At 56.3% G+C, this 16,742-nt stretch overlaps 1 protein-coding gene across 2 annotated transcripts in view; it reads right to left on the bottom strand.

Annotated features, from left to right (window-relative positions):
• WT1 (WT1 transcription factor) overlaps nt 1–15,957 on the bottom strand; it is a 46,293-nt gene extending 30,336 nt beyond the window's left edge. For both annotated transcript variants that reach the window (XM_087433041.1, XM_087433042.1), the window contains exons 1-3: nt 14,978–15,957; nt 9,374–9,496; nt 8,851–8,953 (exon numbers count right to left, since the gene is read on the bottom strand). In XM_087433041.1, the coding sequence (XP_087289167.1) occupies nt 8,851–8,953; nt 9,374–9,496; nt 14,978–15,419 (668 nt within the window). In that variant the 5' untranslated portion in view covers nt 15,420–15,957. The remainder of the gene's footprint in view (nt 1–8,850; nt 8,954–9,373; nt 9,497–14,977) is intronic.
• Between the last annotated feature and the right edge of the window lie 785 nt (nt 15,958–16,742).

Here is a 16,742-nt window from a genome sequence, read left to right as displayed (position 1 = left end):
AGAGCTGAAGGGAAAGAGACAACAGATTAATTATTCGTGACAAGGCCATTAAGTTGTTTTAATCAAAAGGAGAAGTATCACGTGGATTATGAGGGCCTGGAAAGTCAGAGTGATGGGTGATGGAGTTCAACAGTCAAGGATGTGACAAGCACAGGAAAGAGGACGATTTTATCATCCTGATGCAAGTCAAATGGAGTTTTAAAAAAGCCTCCACCCCAGTTCCGTAAAGTTCTACAAAGGAAAATAATAGCTGATCACCTACATTCAGACCCCAAAGGAAAAAATACACCAACCAAATGCTGTTCTCCTCCTTTTATTTTTCTCTCATTCCTAGAAAACTAGTACATAATCAACTTCCAGAAATGTCCTGAATCACCAAGCTCTCTTAGGAATAAATTTAGTCCTGGACTGAAAGGGTTAATTATGAAATTTGAGACCCAAGAGATTGACGGTTTGTCCGGGAACGCTTTGGTCTAAACACATTACAGAGAAAACTTCTACTCCACCTTCGAGGTGGAAGTGAGGGGTAAGACGCTTTCGCTATCTGATGCTCGGAATCAGACTGCAAAGCCTGGACGACCTCCTTCTTGCCATGGCGTTCCTTTGGGTTGCTTCATCCGGCAGAGGCAACACCAAATTTTAATTAAGAGAAGGTTTGTCAGGCCAACTAAACTGGGAACTTGTGGAGGGGTGAGGGAAATTCCAGCAACTCGGAATAAATGAACACTGGTGCTCTCGGCACAGCTCGATAAGTGGAGGTCGAGTCCGTCTGCCTCTCCCATCATCACTCTGAGTTGTGTGGAGCTCCTTAGCAGTGGGTACGCAGGATAAGGAGGAAATCAGATTTCAGGAGGGAACTCTGCATATGAAATGTGAAGTGACTTCAAACTCCAAGTATGTGCAGTTTCATTAGTCAGTGTGTGTCTGGACCCCATCCTTCACCTCGTGTCTGCCCGGCTACAATGCGACTACAATATCCTGCCTATCAACGAAAAAATGATGCGTTTCCCCTGCAGCTTCCCCGTCTGCAGCGGCAGCCGTGCTGGTCTGTGCCACCACGTTTCGCAATTCCACAAATTCTTGCTGTAAGGCTGGTGTAATTAATTCCTGAAGGACCCCGATCTTTATTAGAAGTGCCAGCCTGCTGCATTTAGCACAGGAGAGTTTCTTGAACTTTCTTCAGGCTGACAGTTCATTAATAAGCGGCCTCCTCCACAATCCACTGGTTTTTGTTCCCTCACGCCTTTTCATCAAGCAATCCATTTATTAATCTTGCCATTAATCTCAGCCAACAGGCATTGTATTCCCCAGGCAGCTCTGTATTTTTGTCACTAATTTTTAAAAAATTGTTCACCAACTAAGATCACTCAACCCCAGCTGACAATTTTCCTCGGCCCCATCTGGATGTGGGATCTTTCTGAAATTATTTCATCCTTGCATAAGACCAAGCACACTATAATTTTCAAGAGGGCTGGAAGCAAGACGAGTGACAGAAGTTTACGCACATGGGTTAATGAGTCCCAAACATCTCACTTTATAATTTAGGAATTTTCTCACAGACGTAAAGAACAGTCCAATAGATTCCTAAGGGTCTCTATAAGGAAGTACCCCAACGAGGAAATATTTTAAGGGCATTTTATCAGCCCCCAGAAAGTAAACTTTCTCTCATACAGGGTCTGTGTCCTGCCTATAAGCATCTTCCTAGTGAGTGCTTAATAAGTACTGCACACTGCACCATCCAGCACGTGGCCACGAGTCAGACGTGGCTATTGAGCACCTGAAATACAGCTGGTGCCACACGCTGAAATAAGATTTGGGCTATATTGGGTTAAGTGGAATATTTTAAAAATTAATTTTCACTGTTTCTTATTTTTTTTCATGTGGCCACTAGCAAATTTCAAACCATATAGACGGCTTCGTTACGTGTCTACTGGACAGTGCTGCTCTGTGAGTCTCTCAGGACCCGAGCCAATCGGTTCAGTATTTGCACCTCAGTTTCCTCATCTGCCAGTTGGAGATATTAATCTCAACAGTCCAGCTGCACAGGGATGCTGAGAAGCTCTAACAGGGGCTCTCTGAGGACTACACAGATAAAGTATTTTAATTTTTTCTAATCTATCAGATTTTGCACAGTACTTTCCCACATCCCCAATACTCACAACAACTTGGTGAGGCAGGTGTAGTTATGATCCCCACTCATCAGAGGAGATAGCGCTCAGAGGGCTGCCTGGTGCTGGCTTGTCTGGTCCCCCACATCCTGCCCACCCCTCTGAAGGCAACCTGGCTTATTTGGCTTCTGAGCCTCATCCTCTCACCACCGTGATAATAACATAATAATAGTGCAGACAGGAGTCTGGAGGTGAGGGAGAACAGGCTCAAGGGAGCGCTGTGACCTTCTCTGTCTCCAGAAGGTCCCAAGATGCAAGATACCCAACACACCCTCTTCAGCTGACTAAGAGCGGTGCACCGAGACCCCGTGGGAGCCCCACTTCTTGACTTTAGTGTCCTGGTAGCTCAGCTTGCAAATCCTCAGAAAGGGAGAGAAGGTGGGATGGGCCAACGGGAAGAAGGACTTTTAGAAAGTCCCCAAGCTACTAATAGGTTTCCTGAGTCCTGTGATAGGATCAGAGCACAATTTTAAACACATCCTGCCTTCTGCTGGCCTGAGCTCCTCAGCGGCTCCTGAGTCGGCCTGGCTGGCACAGCCGATCAACTGGAAGTCAGTGACAGCAATGACGATAACTGCTTCGGAGGAGGGACAAAATGTGAGCGCAGCTAAAAATACTGGGCTCCAGCACGCTCAAGTTCTGGTCTCTCTGGGCAATCGGTCAACACCCAGCTCCCATCATGAGAACCCATGGAAAGAGGCAGCACTGGTCAAAGAATATATGGCCTCTGACAAAGCATGCAATTATCAAATAACTGCTGTAGGTGTCGACCACCTCCTTCCCAGGGGAGATCAGATAAGCAGGTGGTTTGGCTCAGAGCGACCACAGTGGTCACGTAGGCACTTCAGCTCCCCGTCTAACTCTGTCTGTTCGGAAGTGAACTCTGAAATTGCAGGCTGCCAAAATACTTTCCAAAAGTCACGGTGTCCTTTATATTTTTTTAAGCAAATCTTTAAAAAAAAAGTCACTTGTTTCCTATGTAAAAAATGTTTGAAGTTGGAGGCAAGGGAGAAAGGAAAGAAACTTCTATAACTGGGATTAATGCAAGTTGGAGTAAAATAAAAGGAAGTCAGTCCTTGCAAAAAGGGGAACTTTAAAGGAAACCAGTAGTAGATCATATAGAGTTTGTTTTGGCCAAGACTGCAGTATTACTGAGTTCCCGACCTCCTCACAAAAAGAAAGGAAGAAAAAAGCCCTCAGCTATTATCTGGACTAGAACTCCTCCACTCTTCGAATGCATGTGTAATTCAAGTACGTTTCATCTTTAAGTGTGTTTACTATATTCAGCAGAACAAGGTAGAAAAGTTCACGTCACCACCAGAATGGAACCATCGAACCTGGCTGAGCCTGGAGTTACCTCTGCCTTACCTCTGCCAGATGGTGCCAGCTGGCAAAGTAGCATCTTGGTGGAAGAAAAGAGTTGCCCCACGGGATTAAAAAAAAAAAAAAAAAAAAAAACGCCAAATAAGAAAAAGGCGAGGTAATGGCATCCACGATCAGAATTCAAGATGCTTCTAGCTTTTGCTGCAGGAGCTCTGCCCACACCGACAGGGAGGGCTTTGTGGGTTTACCTCCACCTGATAACCAAGGCTCACGCACAGAGGCTGCAGCCAGACTTCCACAGCCCTCTTCCTGCCTTCTTCCCCCTGAGGCGCCAAGGAGGCTGCCTGTTGAGAAATCTCTGCCCAGCAGGCCACGGTGAATAATTATTTTACAGTCAATCTCTTGGTATTGTAATTTCTCTCAAGCTCACCAGTTAACCAAAGAAAAACCCACTGGGAATTCAACTTCTATTAATAAACACTTGGTCAGCAGAAAGTTGCAGGAATATTTGAAACTAGATTTTTCCCCTTCCCTGGAGACAAGTCCAATTCAGGCAGTTGGCTTTGACAACATTGCCCACACCCTGGAAACCATGTCAGACTTTTCGTCTTCATGCCTACGATGCAGGAAACAAACGCCAGCATTGTCTTAATTGAGACTTGTACTCCGCGTAAAGTGTATGTGGACACCCGAGTGAAAGAGGCACCATTAATCACAGCTGCACTTCCCTGGGCACGAGCTGTCTCTGCAAAGTCCAGCCATAAAGGTGGACTGAGAACTTCCCACTGACCTGGGGTCCCCAGAAACTCTACGGCTGCTTAGGAAGCTTCTCTCACACGAAAGACAATCTACTGGTACCAGGCTCCTCTGCCAACCTCACTGTTTGTGAATCATCAACATACAATTAAAAATATCCACATGAGTAATTACTGCTTCCCGGATTGGAGTAGTTTTACCTGCTCAGGGGAAAAGGAAATACCCTCATTTAAATCGTGGCACAGTTGCTAAAGGGAGATATGCAAACCTAATAGAAGAGCAAAAACAGAGAAAAGACTAGAATGTCTAAAAAAATAGTGCACAGGAATAATTTTGACAGACAGCACACAGAACTCCTTTTCAAAGTTGGGGCTCCATGGAGGCCAGCAGGAGCCTGTGGAGGAGGAACCAAGAGGAGTGAGCAAGGGAGGCCCCGCTAGCTGCCTCTTCTGGGAAGAGATCAGTGGAAATTGAGGTTTGTGAGGGTGCCCTTCGCACTCCCTCCCCTCAGAAGAGCCCTCCTTGGGACCTTGCCTCCGAGCCAGGGTGGCCCGGAAGTAGCTGGTCTGGATGGATGGGAAGGGGTCTCTGTGCTGGGTCTCCTCTGGGGCCTGGCTGAACTTCACCGCATGGTTCACGCCCAGCAGTAAAGGCAGGGCTGAAGCAGTCAGAGACAGACACCGCTGTGCACAGGACTTCAGGAGAACCATCAGGCGGCTCCACAATGCCCATCAGGGAAAATACTGCCCCCGTCCCTTAAGTGAAAGAGTGGGTAAAACTAACGGATAATGGGGTTTCTCTCACAACTGTGGGGCATAAGGACCTTCCCCTAGCGAGATCTAGGCAGATGCCACCTTTGGAAAGAGAACTCATGTCCATTGGGAGAGCAGCAGGTGGGTAGGAGGGACGGACTCTAGGGCCTCACTACCTGGCTTTGAACACCAGCTCCGTCCCTAATGTGTCACACTGGGCTAACTCCCCTCCCAGGGCCTCAGTTTCCCCCTCTGTAAGATGGAGGTGATAACCTATTGCCTACCTCAAAGAGTCCTGGATTAAATAAGTCAGTACGTGCACAGTGCTTAGAGCGGTGCCAGGATGTAGCAGGTCTACACAAGCCTTTGCTCTTATTATCTACCAGCAGCAGCGCTGGCACACACTCTACAAAGGGAACATTCCAGGTGGAGGACACGGAGTGGCCTGGAACCCCTCAGTGATTCAGAGCACAGACAGGCTTTGAAGTCAGAGAGACTGAGGATCAAATCTTGGTTCTGACTCTCATTCACTCTGTGACCTTGGACAAGTTACTTTGAGTCTCTGAGCCTATGTCCTCTTCAGGAAAGTGGAGATTGGAGTACCTACCTCACAGAGTAGTCAGAAGGAGTCACGGGTGACCTGAGTGGAGCCCACAGTACGTGGTCAGCACGCAACAACCCCAGTTGTTATGTTACGGGGACCCATGCTTTCACCAGGCTGCAATCACTGGGTTCCACAGGGCCGACGTCGGGTTTCAGAAGCCTTGGTGACCTATAAACAAATCTCTACCACCTTCCATATGTGGGGGCAGGGAGATGGGAAGACCATCTCCTGTCACGTCCTGTAAGCTGCCTGGGGGCAGTGCCCACTCACTACTGACTGTATCTGCACCAGATGTGTGTAGCTGTAAGTCCTCAGATCTGCCACCTGAGAGAGCAGACGGTGGCTGTACAGTTCTCTCCCAACTAGGAGAGGGTTTTGAGTTTCCTCAAAGCAAATCCACACTGCACGCTTATTTAATGTCAGCCTACGTACCGCTACCTTTATTTCACGGTGGGAAGGGAGACTGGATCCAAGGCTGGAGAGACAGAGCTGGGGGGAGGCAGGGGGAGAAGCTGGCCAGGCTGCCTCAGGGGGGTTGAAGGCAACCAGGCCAACAGAACACAAGCAAGCCTTCCCCAGGAGGTCCCAATTTCAGACAGAAAAGGGAATGGACACAGGGTCCCCTCGAAGCACCACTGAATACCTAAAATCCAGAAGTTAAGCCATTGAGCAGTTAAAGTTCAGTCCTATTTCCTACAACTTTTCAAACACTGCATTCGCAAAAGCATTTAAATACCCTTTCAAACCTTTTCAGGAGTAGGAAAGAAGAAAATGACACAACTGCAGTAATGCTGATGCACAGACCCCATGGTAAAACACCCCTACACCTGTCCATCCATGGTCACTGCAGGGGAAGAGTTGATCTGTCTTGGAAAAGCGACTGGAAATGTTGTGAATTGAGGGTGGATGGAGCTTCAAAGATGCAGACAGTACAAATTTCAAGAGAGCAAACTCTTTTCCTACCAGTGTCACAAATTCTTTTTTAGGAGATGTTATTACTTAGGAAATTTTCTGTAACAGGAGAAAATGGTATTCTTATGACATTCATATAAAAACAAGAACCAAAAAAGTTCCAATTACATAGAAAGAAGAAAGGGATAAGCAAATATTTCCCAAAGATGAACCTGACAAAATTGCTTTATACCGTGGCCAATTAGAAACTGTATTAGAAAATGTGAAAAATTTATGTATAAAATGCAATCCGAGTGACTTTTCCTGCTTCCATAGCAACCACAAACTCAGCCCTAAGTCAATCCACCACAGGGATTGGGTTTGGTGGTGTTATCATTGTATCCTCCTTGCCTTCCTCCTTTTCTTTCTAGGCTGCTCAGTCCCTCTGACGGGCCCCCTTCCAGTGACCCACAAGGTGGGTCTACACTTGTGAGAGAGGAAAGCGTGTGTAGCTGCGTGTCACCACTGAACCCGACTCCAAGGCTCCCGGGCCCCAACCCCAAGCAGGTATCCCAGCTCATCGCAACAGCAGCCACTCCGGCATCAGGTCTTCCTCTTCCCCCCGGTGAGGTACCAGGAAGCAAGGAGGGAGGAGTGGGCCAAGGTCATGCGACGGGGAACCATTCCTACTGCGCCCCAGTGGCCACCAGGACAGCAACGCCGCTTTGGCAGTGGGCGGAGCAGCTCCCAGAAGGACGGCAATGGACGGCTGCCGCAGATTCTCGGGGGTGGGGGTGGGGGTGGGGGCGAGGGTCACGACTCTGCACCCATTCCAGCGACTAAGCCACCGAGGGATGGCGCAGACGGCGGGCGTGGGGCAGAACTTGCGGCGCCAAACAACAGAACTGGCTTCCAGCAGGGAGGAAGAGGATGGTGAGGAGGGGTGACCATTCCACCTCCATCTGTGCCACCGCGGGCGTTTCTCTGCCTTTCTTTCTCAGACAGAGAGAGAGTGATCTCGAATCCAAGACCCGGTTAGATGTGCCGGATTTTCCCATCAAAAGGGAAACTTTCCAAAGCCCGCGCGCTCGGGGACACGACCCTGTCCCTCCCCCGAGAGGAGACTGGCCCCAGCCTCAGCTTCCTGAGCGCGCCAGTGGCTGGGATGCGCCCGCGCTCGGGAGGAAGACTCGGTCCCCTCCTCCCTCCGCGGACGGGAGGCCCCAGGGCGCCGGCCCCCACCCAATCTCCCAGGGCAGGCGCTTTTCCTTCCTTCATGACCTCACTACCTCCTTCCCTGACGTCAGCCCCGCGTCCCGAGCAGAGGAGGATGGAGGTGAGATTTGGGGGCAGGCCGTATCAAGCCCCCCGCAGTCCCGGGATGGGTGGGTAGCGGTGAGGTCATGCGCGCCCAATCCCCGGCGGCGAGCGCCTCCTCCCTCCGCCGCGGCCTCTGCGCGTCACCAGGCAACCCTATCGCGAACGCGGACGCCGGCCAAGTTCACCCGAAGGTGAAGAGTGAATTTGGGGGAGAGAAGGCACCAGGGGCAGGAAGAGAAGCCGGTCTTCCGCCTCCGGGAACGGGAAGAAGGCCCGGCGCGGGCTGAGCAGTGTCCTGCAGGCGGCCCGGGTCCCGCCCCAGCGATGCCAGGCACGGGGCACGACGCCCAGGAAGCGCTGCCGCTCCCGAGACTCCGGAGGACGAATCAGTCCCCGAGAAGTCCGGCCCCTGTGCCAGCGGCGCGGGGTTTGATGAGCGAGAAGAGCCGAGTGGGAGTGGATCCCGTGTTTATCTTTGGTCCCGAGGAAGCTCAAGTCCTCCCAGCATAGAGCCCTTAAAGAATACCTTCCCGGTGGTGTAGCGGTTAAGTACGCGCGCTCCACTGCGCTGGCCCCGGGGTTCGGATCCCAGACGCGCGCAGACGCACCACTTGTCAAGCCATGCTGTGGTGGCCTCCCATATAAAGTAGAAGAAAATGGGCACAGATGTTAGCCCAGGGCCAGTCTTCCTCAGCAAAAAAAGAGGAGGATTGGCATCGGGTGTTAGCTCAGGGCTGATCTTCCTCGCCAAAAAAAAAAAAAAAAACCTTCCCAAAGCGTCGCTCTTGTCTTCTTCAGCTCCAAACAGTACTTGCCCTCTTTTATAGCCAAAATAAGAACCCCAAGAGACGAGGAAACCCCCTTCTTTCAAGTCAGAGCCAGAAGATCTGCTTTAATTTGCTTTAAGTACCGAGTGGGCTAAAGGCGTCCTTCGCCTCCAGCACCCTCCGCCCCGCAGTCCGGCTGCCCGCGCCCGCGGCTCGCGCACCCCCTCCGGGTCCAGGGGACCCATTCACGGTGCCGAGCGCCTTCCTACCTGCTGTAGGGCGTCCTCAGCAGCAAGGCCTGGCTGCCTGTGCAGCTGTCGGTGGGGGTGTGGCAGCCATAGACCGGGGGCGGCACGGAGTACTGCTGCTCGCCTGCAGAGAGCCGAGGAGAGCGGAGTGAGCGCGCCCCAAGGGCTCGAGGGTGCCAGGCTGCGGGAGGGCAGGGAGAGAGCATCCGGAGCGGGCTCCGAGGCCACGCTGGGAGCAGCGGGGCCTGGATGCCGGGCCGTGGGAGAAAGGGCGGCCAGATCGGGACACTTGACATCCCCTTAGCCGTCACTGCATAGTACCCCGAAACGACGTTCGCAGATCTGGTTGAGTGGAGCTGTCCCTAACGCACTGGGGTCGGGGAAACCACCCTATCTTTCAGACTGAGTGAGACGGGGCTACCTATTTCTAAATCCCTTTTAGGTGTCCTCTTTCTCTTTCCCCAGTCTGTTGTGGGTTGGAAACTCCGGGGAGAGGTAGCATGGAAGGAGTGGGGGAGGACCCAACCCCTTCCCGCCTGCTTACCCAGCGAGCCCTGCTGGCCCATGGGGTCCTCGTGCTTGAAGGAGTGGTTGGGGAACTGCGCCGCGTGGTGCGAGGGCGTGTGGCCGTAGCTGGGCGTCCCGTCGAAGGTGACCGTGCTGTATCCTGCGGGCGCGGCGGAGAGAGGCACAGCGTCAGCGGGCAAACGCGTCCGGCGGGTCCGAACCAGAACAGGGGGAGAGGCCCCTGCCCCGCGTTCGGACGCCGGCGGAGGGCTGTGCGCCCGCCAGCCTCCCAAGCTTTGGGCGGGAAGCCGGGCCCCAGCCCCGACGTGTGACCCGGGACAGGATCCCCTCCCCGCCCCCGCCTTCCGCCGCTTCTGCACCCAACCCTCGGCAACTTGGGTATAAAAACCGCTGGACAGAGAAAGTTGTTCTCCCCCAAAACCAAACCCCGCGGCTCTCGCGCAGGGGCAGCGTGGGCGAGCGAAATGAAGCTGCTCGGCTGACCCCGCGCTGACTCGAAGCCGTAAATCAGTGGCCCGCGCACCCACTTTCATTAATTACTCGGAGCCAGTTATACAGCAGGGGCTTCAAACGGGTAGAGTAATTACCGAGTAATCTGTCTGAGGCTGTGCGCCCCGACACCACGACACCCAGGCCGTCGGAAAGCTGGAGAGGAGGGGGGAAGAAGGGGCCCCTCCAGTTGGGCCCGCCGGCCTCGCTCTGGACCACTGCGCACCCGGTGATCCGACCCACCACTGCGGGGGACCGACCTCCTCGCGCCCAGGCCAGGAAGCCTGCTTCTTTTAGCGTGTGCCTGACACTGTACTTCCCTTTCTCTCCACGGCAGTGCACAGCCCTCTGCCTCAGTTTCCCTGCCGACAAACCGAGGGCAATACTGGGCGTCTTGTGGTGTCTCGGTTGAAGAACCAGTCTCCTTCTAGGATTACTGTTATTAAATTGCTTTAAACATATACCCCATCAGCTTCTGGAAAACTGTTGCTGCCTCTGGGGAATAAGCACCATCGAGCTAAGATAAGGATCAGTCCTGGGGCCCTGAGCCCAAAGGTGGGGTCCCCTCCTATGGGCAGGCTCTGGCATCTCTGACCTGAGGTCCAGGCCTAGTGGGGAAGAAGACTGGCCCAGATCCTCACTTGGGCCCTGCAGGGCCCCAGGTCGGTCCCAGTCCCCCCACCTCCAGCCGCTGGGCTGGGTCTTCAAACCCCACTCAATTCTCAGGAGTGAGAGGGGTCAGACGGCCCCCATTCCCCCACTGCCCCAGGCATGGTCAGGCACTGCAACAAGTGTGCCTGAGGACTTAGGCTGGACAAAGAAAGAAGGCTGCTACCCCATCTTCCAAACACACACCCCCAAAACAAAAACAAAACCGAGTTTCTACACCCACTCCAGGGAACACAGTCTGTCAGAGTGGGAGGGAGGGTTGGGGCACGTATGAACAGCCGGATTTTGTACAAGGCAGGCCAAGTCTCACGCACGGATTGGCGCCACAGGTTGACAACTTAAGAAGCCACCAGCTTTTATGATTTACGTGACCCCAGAGACCTCCGTTTCTCGCCCGCTAAGTGGGCAGAGATAACCCGCCTGTTAGCTGTCAGGCGGGTGCGCACCCCTGGGCTTACAGGCGCTTCCTTTTGGGAGCGGAGGCCAGGCGCGTTTGAGGCCTACCGACCAGCTCACAAACGAAATTTGGCTCTGAGCGCCCCAGTTTGCAGAGGGAAGGCCGAATTCTGAAATGTCATTTTTCAAATAAAGAGGAGAAACAGAAGCGACAGAGAAATTGTCTCTGGACGAACCCTTCTCCATTCCTGGGCCGACGAGTAGTCAGGGGCCCGGCACGGTGCTGTCCTCGGAGGCGGGCTCTGCAACCTCGTGCGCTGCGAGGGCCACAGGGTGCCGGCTGCAGCTCCCGCGCCTGGCGACGCTCCCAAGGCCCCTCCCAGACAGGACGCGCAGACCCCGGCGGGCAGGGCCAGCCACCAACCCCCTCCCTCAGGTCCTCCACCTGGGCAGTGGCGAAAGCGCCGGCGGGGGGTGGGGGTTTCTTTTAATTAGAAGGTTATCGGACGCGGGGCTGATTAGGGCGCGCAGTACGGGCCTCCCGCTGGGCCAGGCGCGGAGGGCGAGGGGGCGGGGGCGAGGGGGGTGCTGCAGAAGGAGAGGAACAGCGTGTTCAAAGGCTCTTCGTCCAGGCCTTAAAGGGAGGGGCTAGAGCTGCCAAGGTAGCGCCGTTCCCACGGTTGTTCCCGGTCGGGAAGGGAGCGCAACCTTGACCGTGCGGGGAGGGAAGACCCGCTCTTCGCCCCCTCCCCCGCCGCGCACGGAGGAGCCCGGGAACTGCGGGGCCGGGCCGGGGAGCTGAGGGGTGGAGTGGACAGCAGGCTCCAGCGGGAAGGTGGGAGAGGCTGATTATGATGACTCCGCAGCTGCAGCAGGACACGGCGAAGCTGTCCCCCCAGGAGATACCCTCTCCAGTGCGACCGGAGGGTGCGCCCTAGGCCCTCAGGCCGAGCTGGTCCCCCAGGTGGCCTGGGGCCTGGCGATGCCGAGGCCTCCTCCTGCGCCAGCGGGGCTGGGGGATCTGGCTGACTGACCAGCGATCTTTTCCTTCCCTCCTCAAATCCCGCACTTAGTCTGCGACTACCCAAGTCCTCATCCCACTTCTGCCCTAACAAACCCCCCAACCCTCACACACGGATTGCAGTGGGTTGGGTGCCCATCTGCCGGGCAGAGGGGATCCATCTCAACAGTGGGGCCAAGATCCCTGAAAAAGGAGATAGAAATAGCCTAGAATGGTCTGGGTTGGAGTCCCAGCTCTGCCACAAACTGAGAGACCTGTTGCACATAATCTCTTGGAGCCAGATTTCCTCATCCAAAAATAAGGGGCTCCCCCAATGCCAGGCTGTGAGCTTCTTACAAAGGTTGAGGCGCATTAATGGTCTTTAATATTCAATCCCCAGTGCCTGACACAGAATAGCTGCTCCATAAATGCTTACTGAATTAATCTTTAAAAGCGACATTAGGACGCCAGCTATAACGTTTAAGAAACAGGAAAAAAAAACAAAGGAGATGTGATGCCCCGGGGGCGAGGGAGAGGGTGCCAGCAATCGTCCTCTCCTGTGGGCCATGGCACGGCTGCCCTGCCTGAGACGGGATCCAGAGTCTGGACTCCGCTCTGCTCGAATTTGGCCTCAGCCTGCTGAGGGCCATTCCCACACTTTGGGGAAGAAGTTGAAGCCCTAGTTTCCCTGAGCCCAAGCCTCCCACCAGGACCGGCATTCCTGGGGGAGCCCCAGGAACCCAGGAATCAAGAGAATAAATACAGAATCTTGAGGCCTCAGGGCCCATCCTGGTTGCCAACACCCGGGCTAAAGCGAGAGCAGCTTCTGACATCCCACCCCAGCTTCCAGCTCCCTCATGGGTCCAAGGCCTTTTTGAGGGTGACCCATTTACCTTTTCATTGCAAGAGAAAACCTAAGCCCACAGATGCAACGGGCTTACAGGCTGTGTTCAGCTCTGGGGCCACCTCTCCACTAGGCTTTCCCCCCAGGTGGGGAGGGTGGACTCTTTCATTTGCTAGTCCTCGTCGCCAGCTACCAAGCTCTTTTTCTTTTTGGCAGCCAGCCTATCTACTAGAGAGGAATTCCGATTTCCCCCTTAAGTCTAGTGCCCGCTGGCCAGGAAGCCCACAGTCTCGGCCCCCCATACTGGGTTTAGGGGATGCTGGGCACCAGCCCAGCCCTGTAGAATGATGGACACAGGCACCCAGACACAGCGACAGAGCCCAGGTTCCAAAAATTCCACAGAACCTACATGGACTCAAGTAAATGATCATGGGCCAGTAGTATTTTGCGCCCTGGGGACAGACCAAATGGCTTCTTGGGCCTCTCCATCAGCACACATCCTCACAGACTCTCACTTGCATCACACACCTGCCTGCCAGTCCTGCGTTTCTGGCCCAGTTAAGTTTAGGTGGGCTGCTGCCTCCTGTGTTTAGAAGCCCACACTGAGGAAAGTCGGGCTTCTGCTTCTGCGGCATAGAATTCCAGGCTGGAGTGACCTTCAGGTTGCCCACCTCAGCTCTCCTCGGACAGATGGGGACACCGAGACCTGGAGATTTGCCAAAGGTAACACCAGCCTGCTAATTAAGGGTGGAACAATCAGAAAACACGAGACGCTGCGTTCTACTTGAGCTGCTCCCACGTCCATTGAGTCCGAAACACTGATTTCATTTAGGAAAGACCTCAAGTGGAGGAACCCCGTGGGTCGGCTTGAGGTTCCTCTACAGGGCGGCATCCCAGATTCCCAGGACGAAGTGAGGAGTGCGGCTGCGGCTTCGCCGAGCCTCTGGTGGGTCAGGTGCTCTGGGCTGGGCTGAGGTGGACACCATGCGCGTTTAGAAGGTGCGCGCGCCGGCGGGAAGAACAGAGCCCTTCCTGCGCGCCTTGGGAACCTCCCGCGAACAGCACACACTGCTTCTCCCATCCCGCACGTTCCAGAAACATCCCGGCCTCTAGGCCCGCGCGATTTTTGCTCCAGGAAAAGCATCCACCATTGCGTTTGTAAAGCATTTCCTAAAACAGCGAATCAACCCGAACTGGTTTAGGTTCTCAACAGCGCAGAAATCCAATTAGAGCAAACTTATAAACCAAAGTACAGGGGCTTCGCATGACTGGTGCCGCGCGGGTCCCTGAGAGAGACAGGTGTGCGGGCGCCAGCGCGGGATGAGAAAGCCACCGGCCGCGTCCCTCCATGGATAATGACAGAAGACGGCAAATAAACCTGTCCTTGTTCTCACCCCCAAGTCCTACAAAAATCTTTCCCCCGCTGAGCCCCGCGTTCCACGACAAGGAGGCGCCCGAGGCGAGCTGGAAGGAAGGCCACGCTCGGGCCTCACTCCGCCGCCTGCGGGAGGGCCCGGGCCCGCCGGCTAGGAATCGGATAAACCGGGTTCTCTCTCAGCGCTGGTGCCGCGTGGCCGCCCCCTGAGCGGGACCCAGGAGAGATCCGCCTCCCCTCTACCGTACGCGGAGCCGTACGCGGACAGTTCCAAGAAAGCAAGTTCTCAGCCGCTAGCCGGCTCCTTTTCTCCTGTGCTCGGGAATACTTACTGCGCGCCTGATTTGTGCCGACCCCACACTAGGGGCGAGAGCGGCTGCTGGACACTTTGGCGGCAGAGGCCGCACGGGCTGCTCACCCTGTGCTGGTCCCACTCCGAATCCAGAGTCTAAATGTCTAAAAAGTCCAATGTCTGGTGACAGTCTGGTGGTGCCCTGAGCGAAAAAACCTCTTCCCGAGGCAGAGCCAGACACTGCGGCGGTTCCCTTGTCCCCTCCCACAGGGACTCGCAGTCCCGGGACCTCCCGGGCCCGAGGGGCCCCAGGTGACCTCCCGGCTCATGCGAACACTCCGGCTCCCGGCTCCGGAGAAGGTCAGGAGCCCGTGCCGGCGTGTGCTCCCTCTCCTGGGCCTCCTCGCCCCCAGCGGCCGCTTCCGCTCCATCTCAGTTCTGGGAGGCATCCGGGCTGGAGCGGGGTCAGGGAAGGGGTAGGACAGGGAGGCCCGCGCGCGGCCACAGCCCGTCGCCACCGCCCCGCGTGCAGGGGGCGCTCCGCGGCCTGCTTACCCTGGTTGCGAATAGCGGGCTGGCTCTCCAGGCAGCTGGGCAGGTAGGGCGCGTTGGGGAACATCCTGGCCTGGCCGGAGGACGCCTGGCTGGGCGGAGGAGGACCGAAGGGTCCGTAGCGACAGGCCCCAGCCGTGCCGGTGAATTGGCCCGAGAAGTGGACGGTGAAGGCGCTCAGACACTGCTCCTCGTGCGGCTCCGCGCCGCCCCAGCTCGGCTCCTGCTTGATGAAGGAGTGCGGCGGCGGCGGCGGCGGCGGCGGCGGGGCGGGCGGCGGCGCAGGGCCGCCCAGCGACCCGTAGGCCGAGGCGCCCGGGGGCGCGAAGTCCAGCACCGGCGCCCACTGCGCCGCGCCGCTCACGGGCAGGGCGCAGCCGCCGCCGCCGCCCAGCGAGGGCACGGCCGGCAGCAGCGCGTTCAGGTCCCGCACGTCGGAGCCCATTTGTGGCGGCTCGGCCCCGGACGCCCCGCGGCTCCTCTGGCCCTGCAGGCACTCGGCGCTCGGCTCGGCCGCGCCCGACTTGGCCCAGAGGCCGCCCGGGCCCCGGAGCCCCGGCGGCTCGGGCTGTGGAAGGCACCCGGGCGCGGAGCGGAGCGTGTGCGGAGACGCCGGCTCCGGGGCACACGTGGAAGCCGGCTCCTGCAGCCGGAGGAAGTCCAGGGTCGCGGCGAGGAGGCAGCGGGGCCCCGGCTCGGGGTGGGTGGGTGAATGAGTGGGAGGGAGGGCAGGAAGGGGGAGCCGACAGGCGGTCGGGGTGCGGAGAGCCCCCGGGCGTGGGCGCTGCCTTGAACTCCTTACCCCAGCTGCCTGGCTGCCCCCAGCTTCCCAAAGCTCAAATAAGAGGGGCCGGCGGCGGGGGAGGAGGAGGAGCCAGCAGTCTCGGCTGCTCCATTCACACCGCAGCCCCAGCCGGTCCAGGCAGCGCGCGCGGCTCCTTGGGGGTGCCCTGGCAGTGGGGCTGGGGGGGCGGGCCTGAGGGAGCGTCCCTCTCGGAGACACCCTCCTCTCCTACCCGCCACGCGCTCAGCTGGCCTGTGGGACACAACCCTCCCCCTCCTCCCCTGCTCGGCCTTCGCGAGTGTGGGCGCCTCGGGGCACTGGCGAGTCTCTCCAGGTGAGCAGCGAATGTCCCCTCTGCTGACTTGTGTGATGGGGATAGGGAGGGGGTTGTCAATCTGAGAGGGCGGGTTAGAAGGAGGGGCAGGGGGGCTCAACCGGGGGCGGGATCTTGAGGAAAGCGCAGAGAGCTTTCCCGGATTCCCTTGCTCGGCGCCGGCGAGTCCATTGGGCTGGAGTGGTAGCCATAATCTCGGGGTCACCGGGGAGGGGGTGGCCCCTTGTGGGTTCCGGAGGCCAGACTCCAGGCCAACGTGGGTGACCTGGAGGGGCTGCATCAGTTGTGATAAACAGGGCGTATTTCGACCGTCGTTTTACTTGGTGAGGTTTGCGCCCAGGGGAGGGCAGTTGCCGCCTACTTAAAATCGGTGTCAGCGGCACTTAATCTCCCCTTCTAGTGAGTATCTTACTCTTCTACGGTGAAGCCGGGAAAACAGCGGCTAGTTTGGGGGTGGGGGGAATTAAACCCTTAGGGAAACGCGCAGCGCATGCAAACATTCCGGCCAGAGAATCCTGGCGCCCAGTTTGGGGGCGGGGGTGGGGAGGGTTTGAATACTAAGCCCGCGGGGAGACGCTGGCTTCTGGAGCCGCTCCCGCCGAGCTCTGCCTCCGCTCGCGGTCGGGAGTTCCATTCTGGATGCGCAGAGA

Source organism: Ceratotherium simum, chromosome 7 (genome assembly GCF_057802395.1).
Source record: "Ceratotherium simum simum isolate JZ-2026a chromosome 7, ASM5780239v1, whole genome shotgun sequence".
NCBI classification, from domain to species: Eukaryota; Metazoa; Chordata; class Mammalia; order Perissodactyla; family Rhinocerotidae; genus Ceratotherium; species Ceratotherium simum.
The sequence above is the reverse complement of the archived record's forward strand: the minus strand, read 5'-3'. Positions and strand labels throughout refer to the sequence as shown.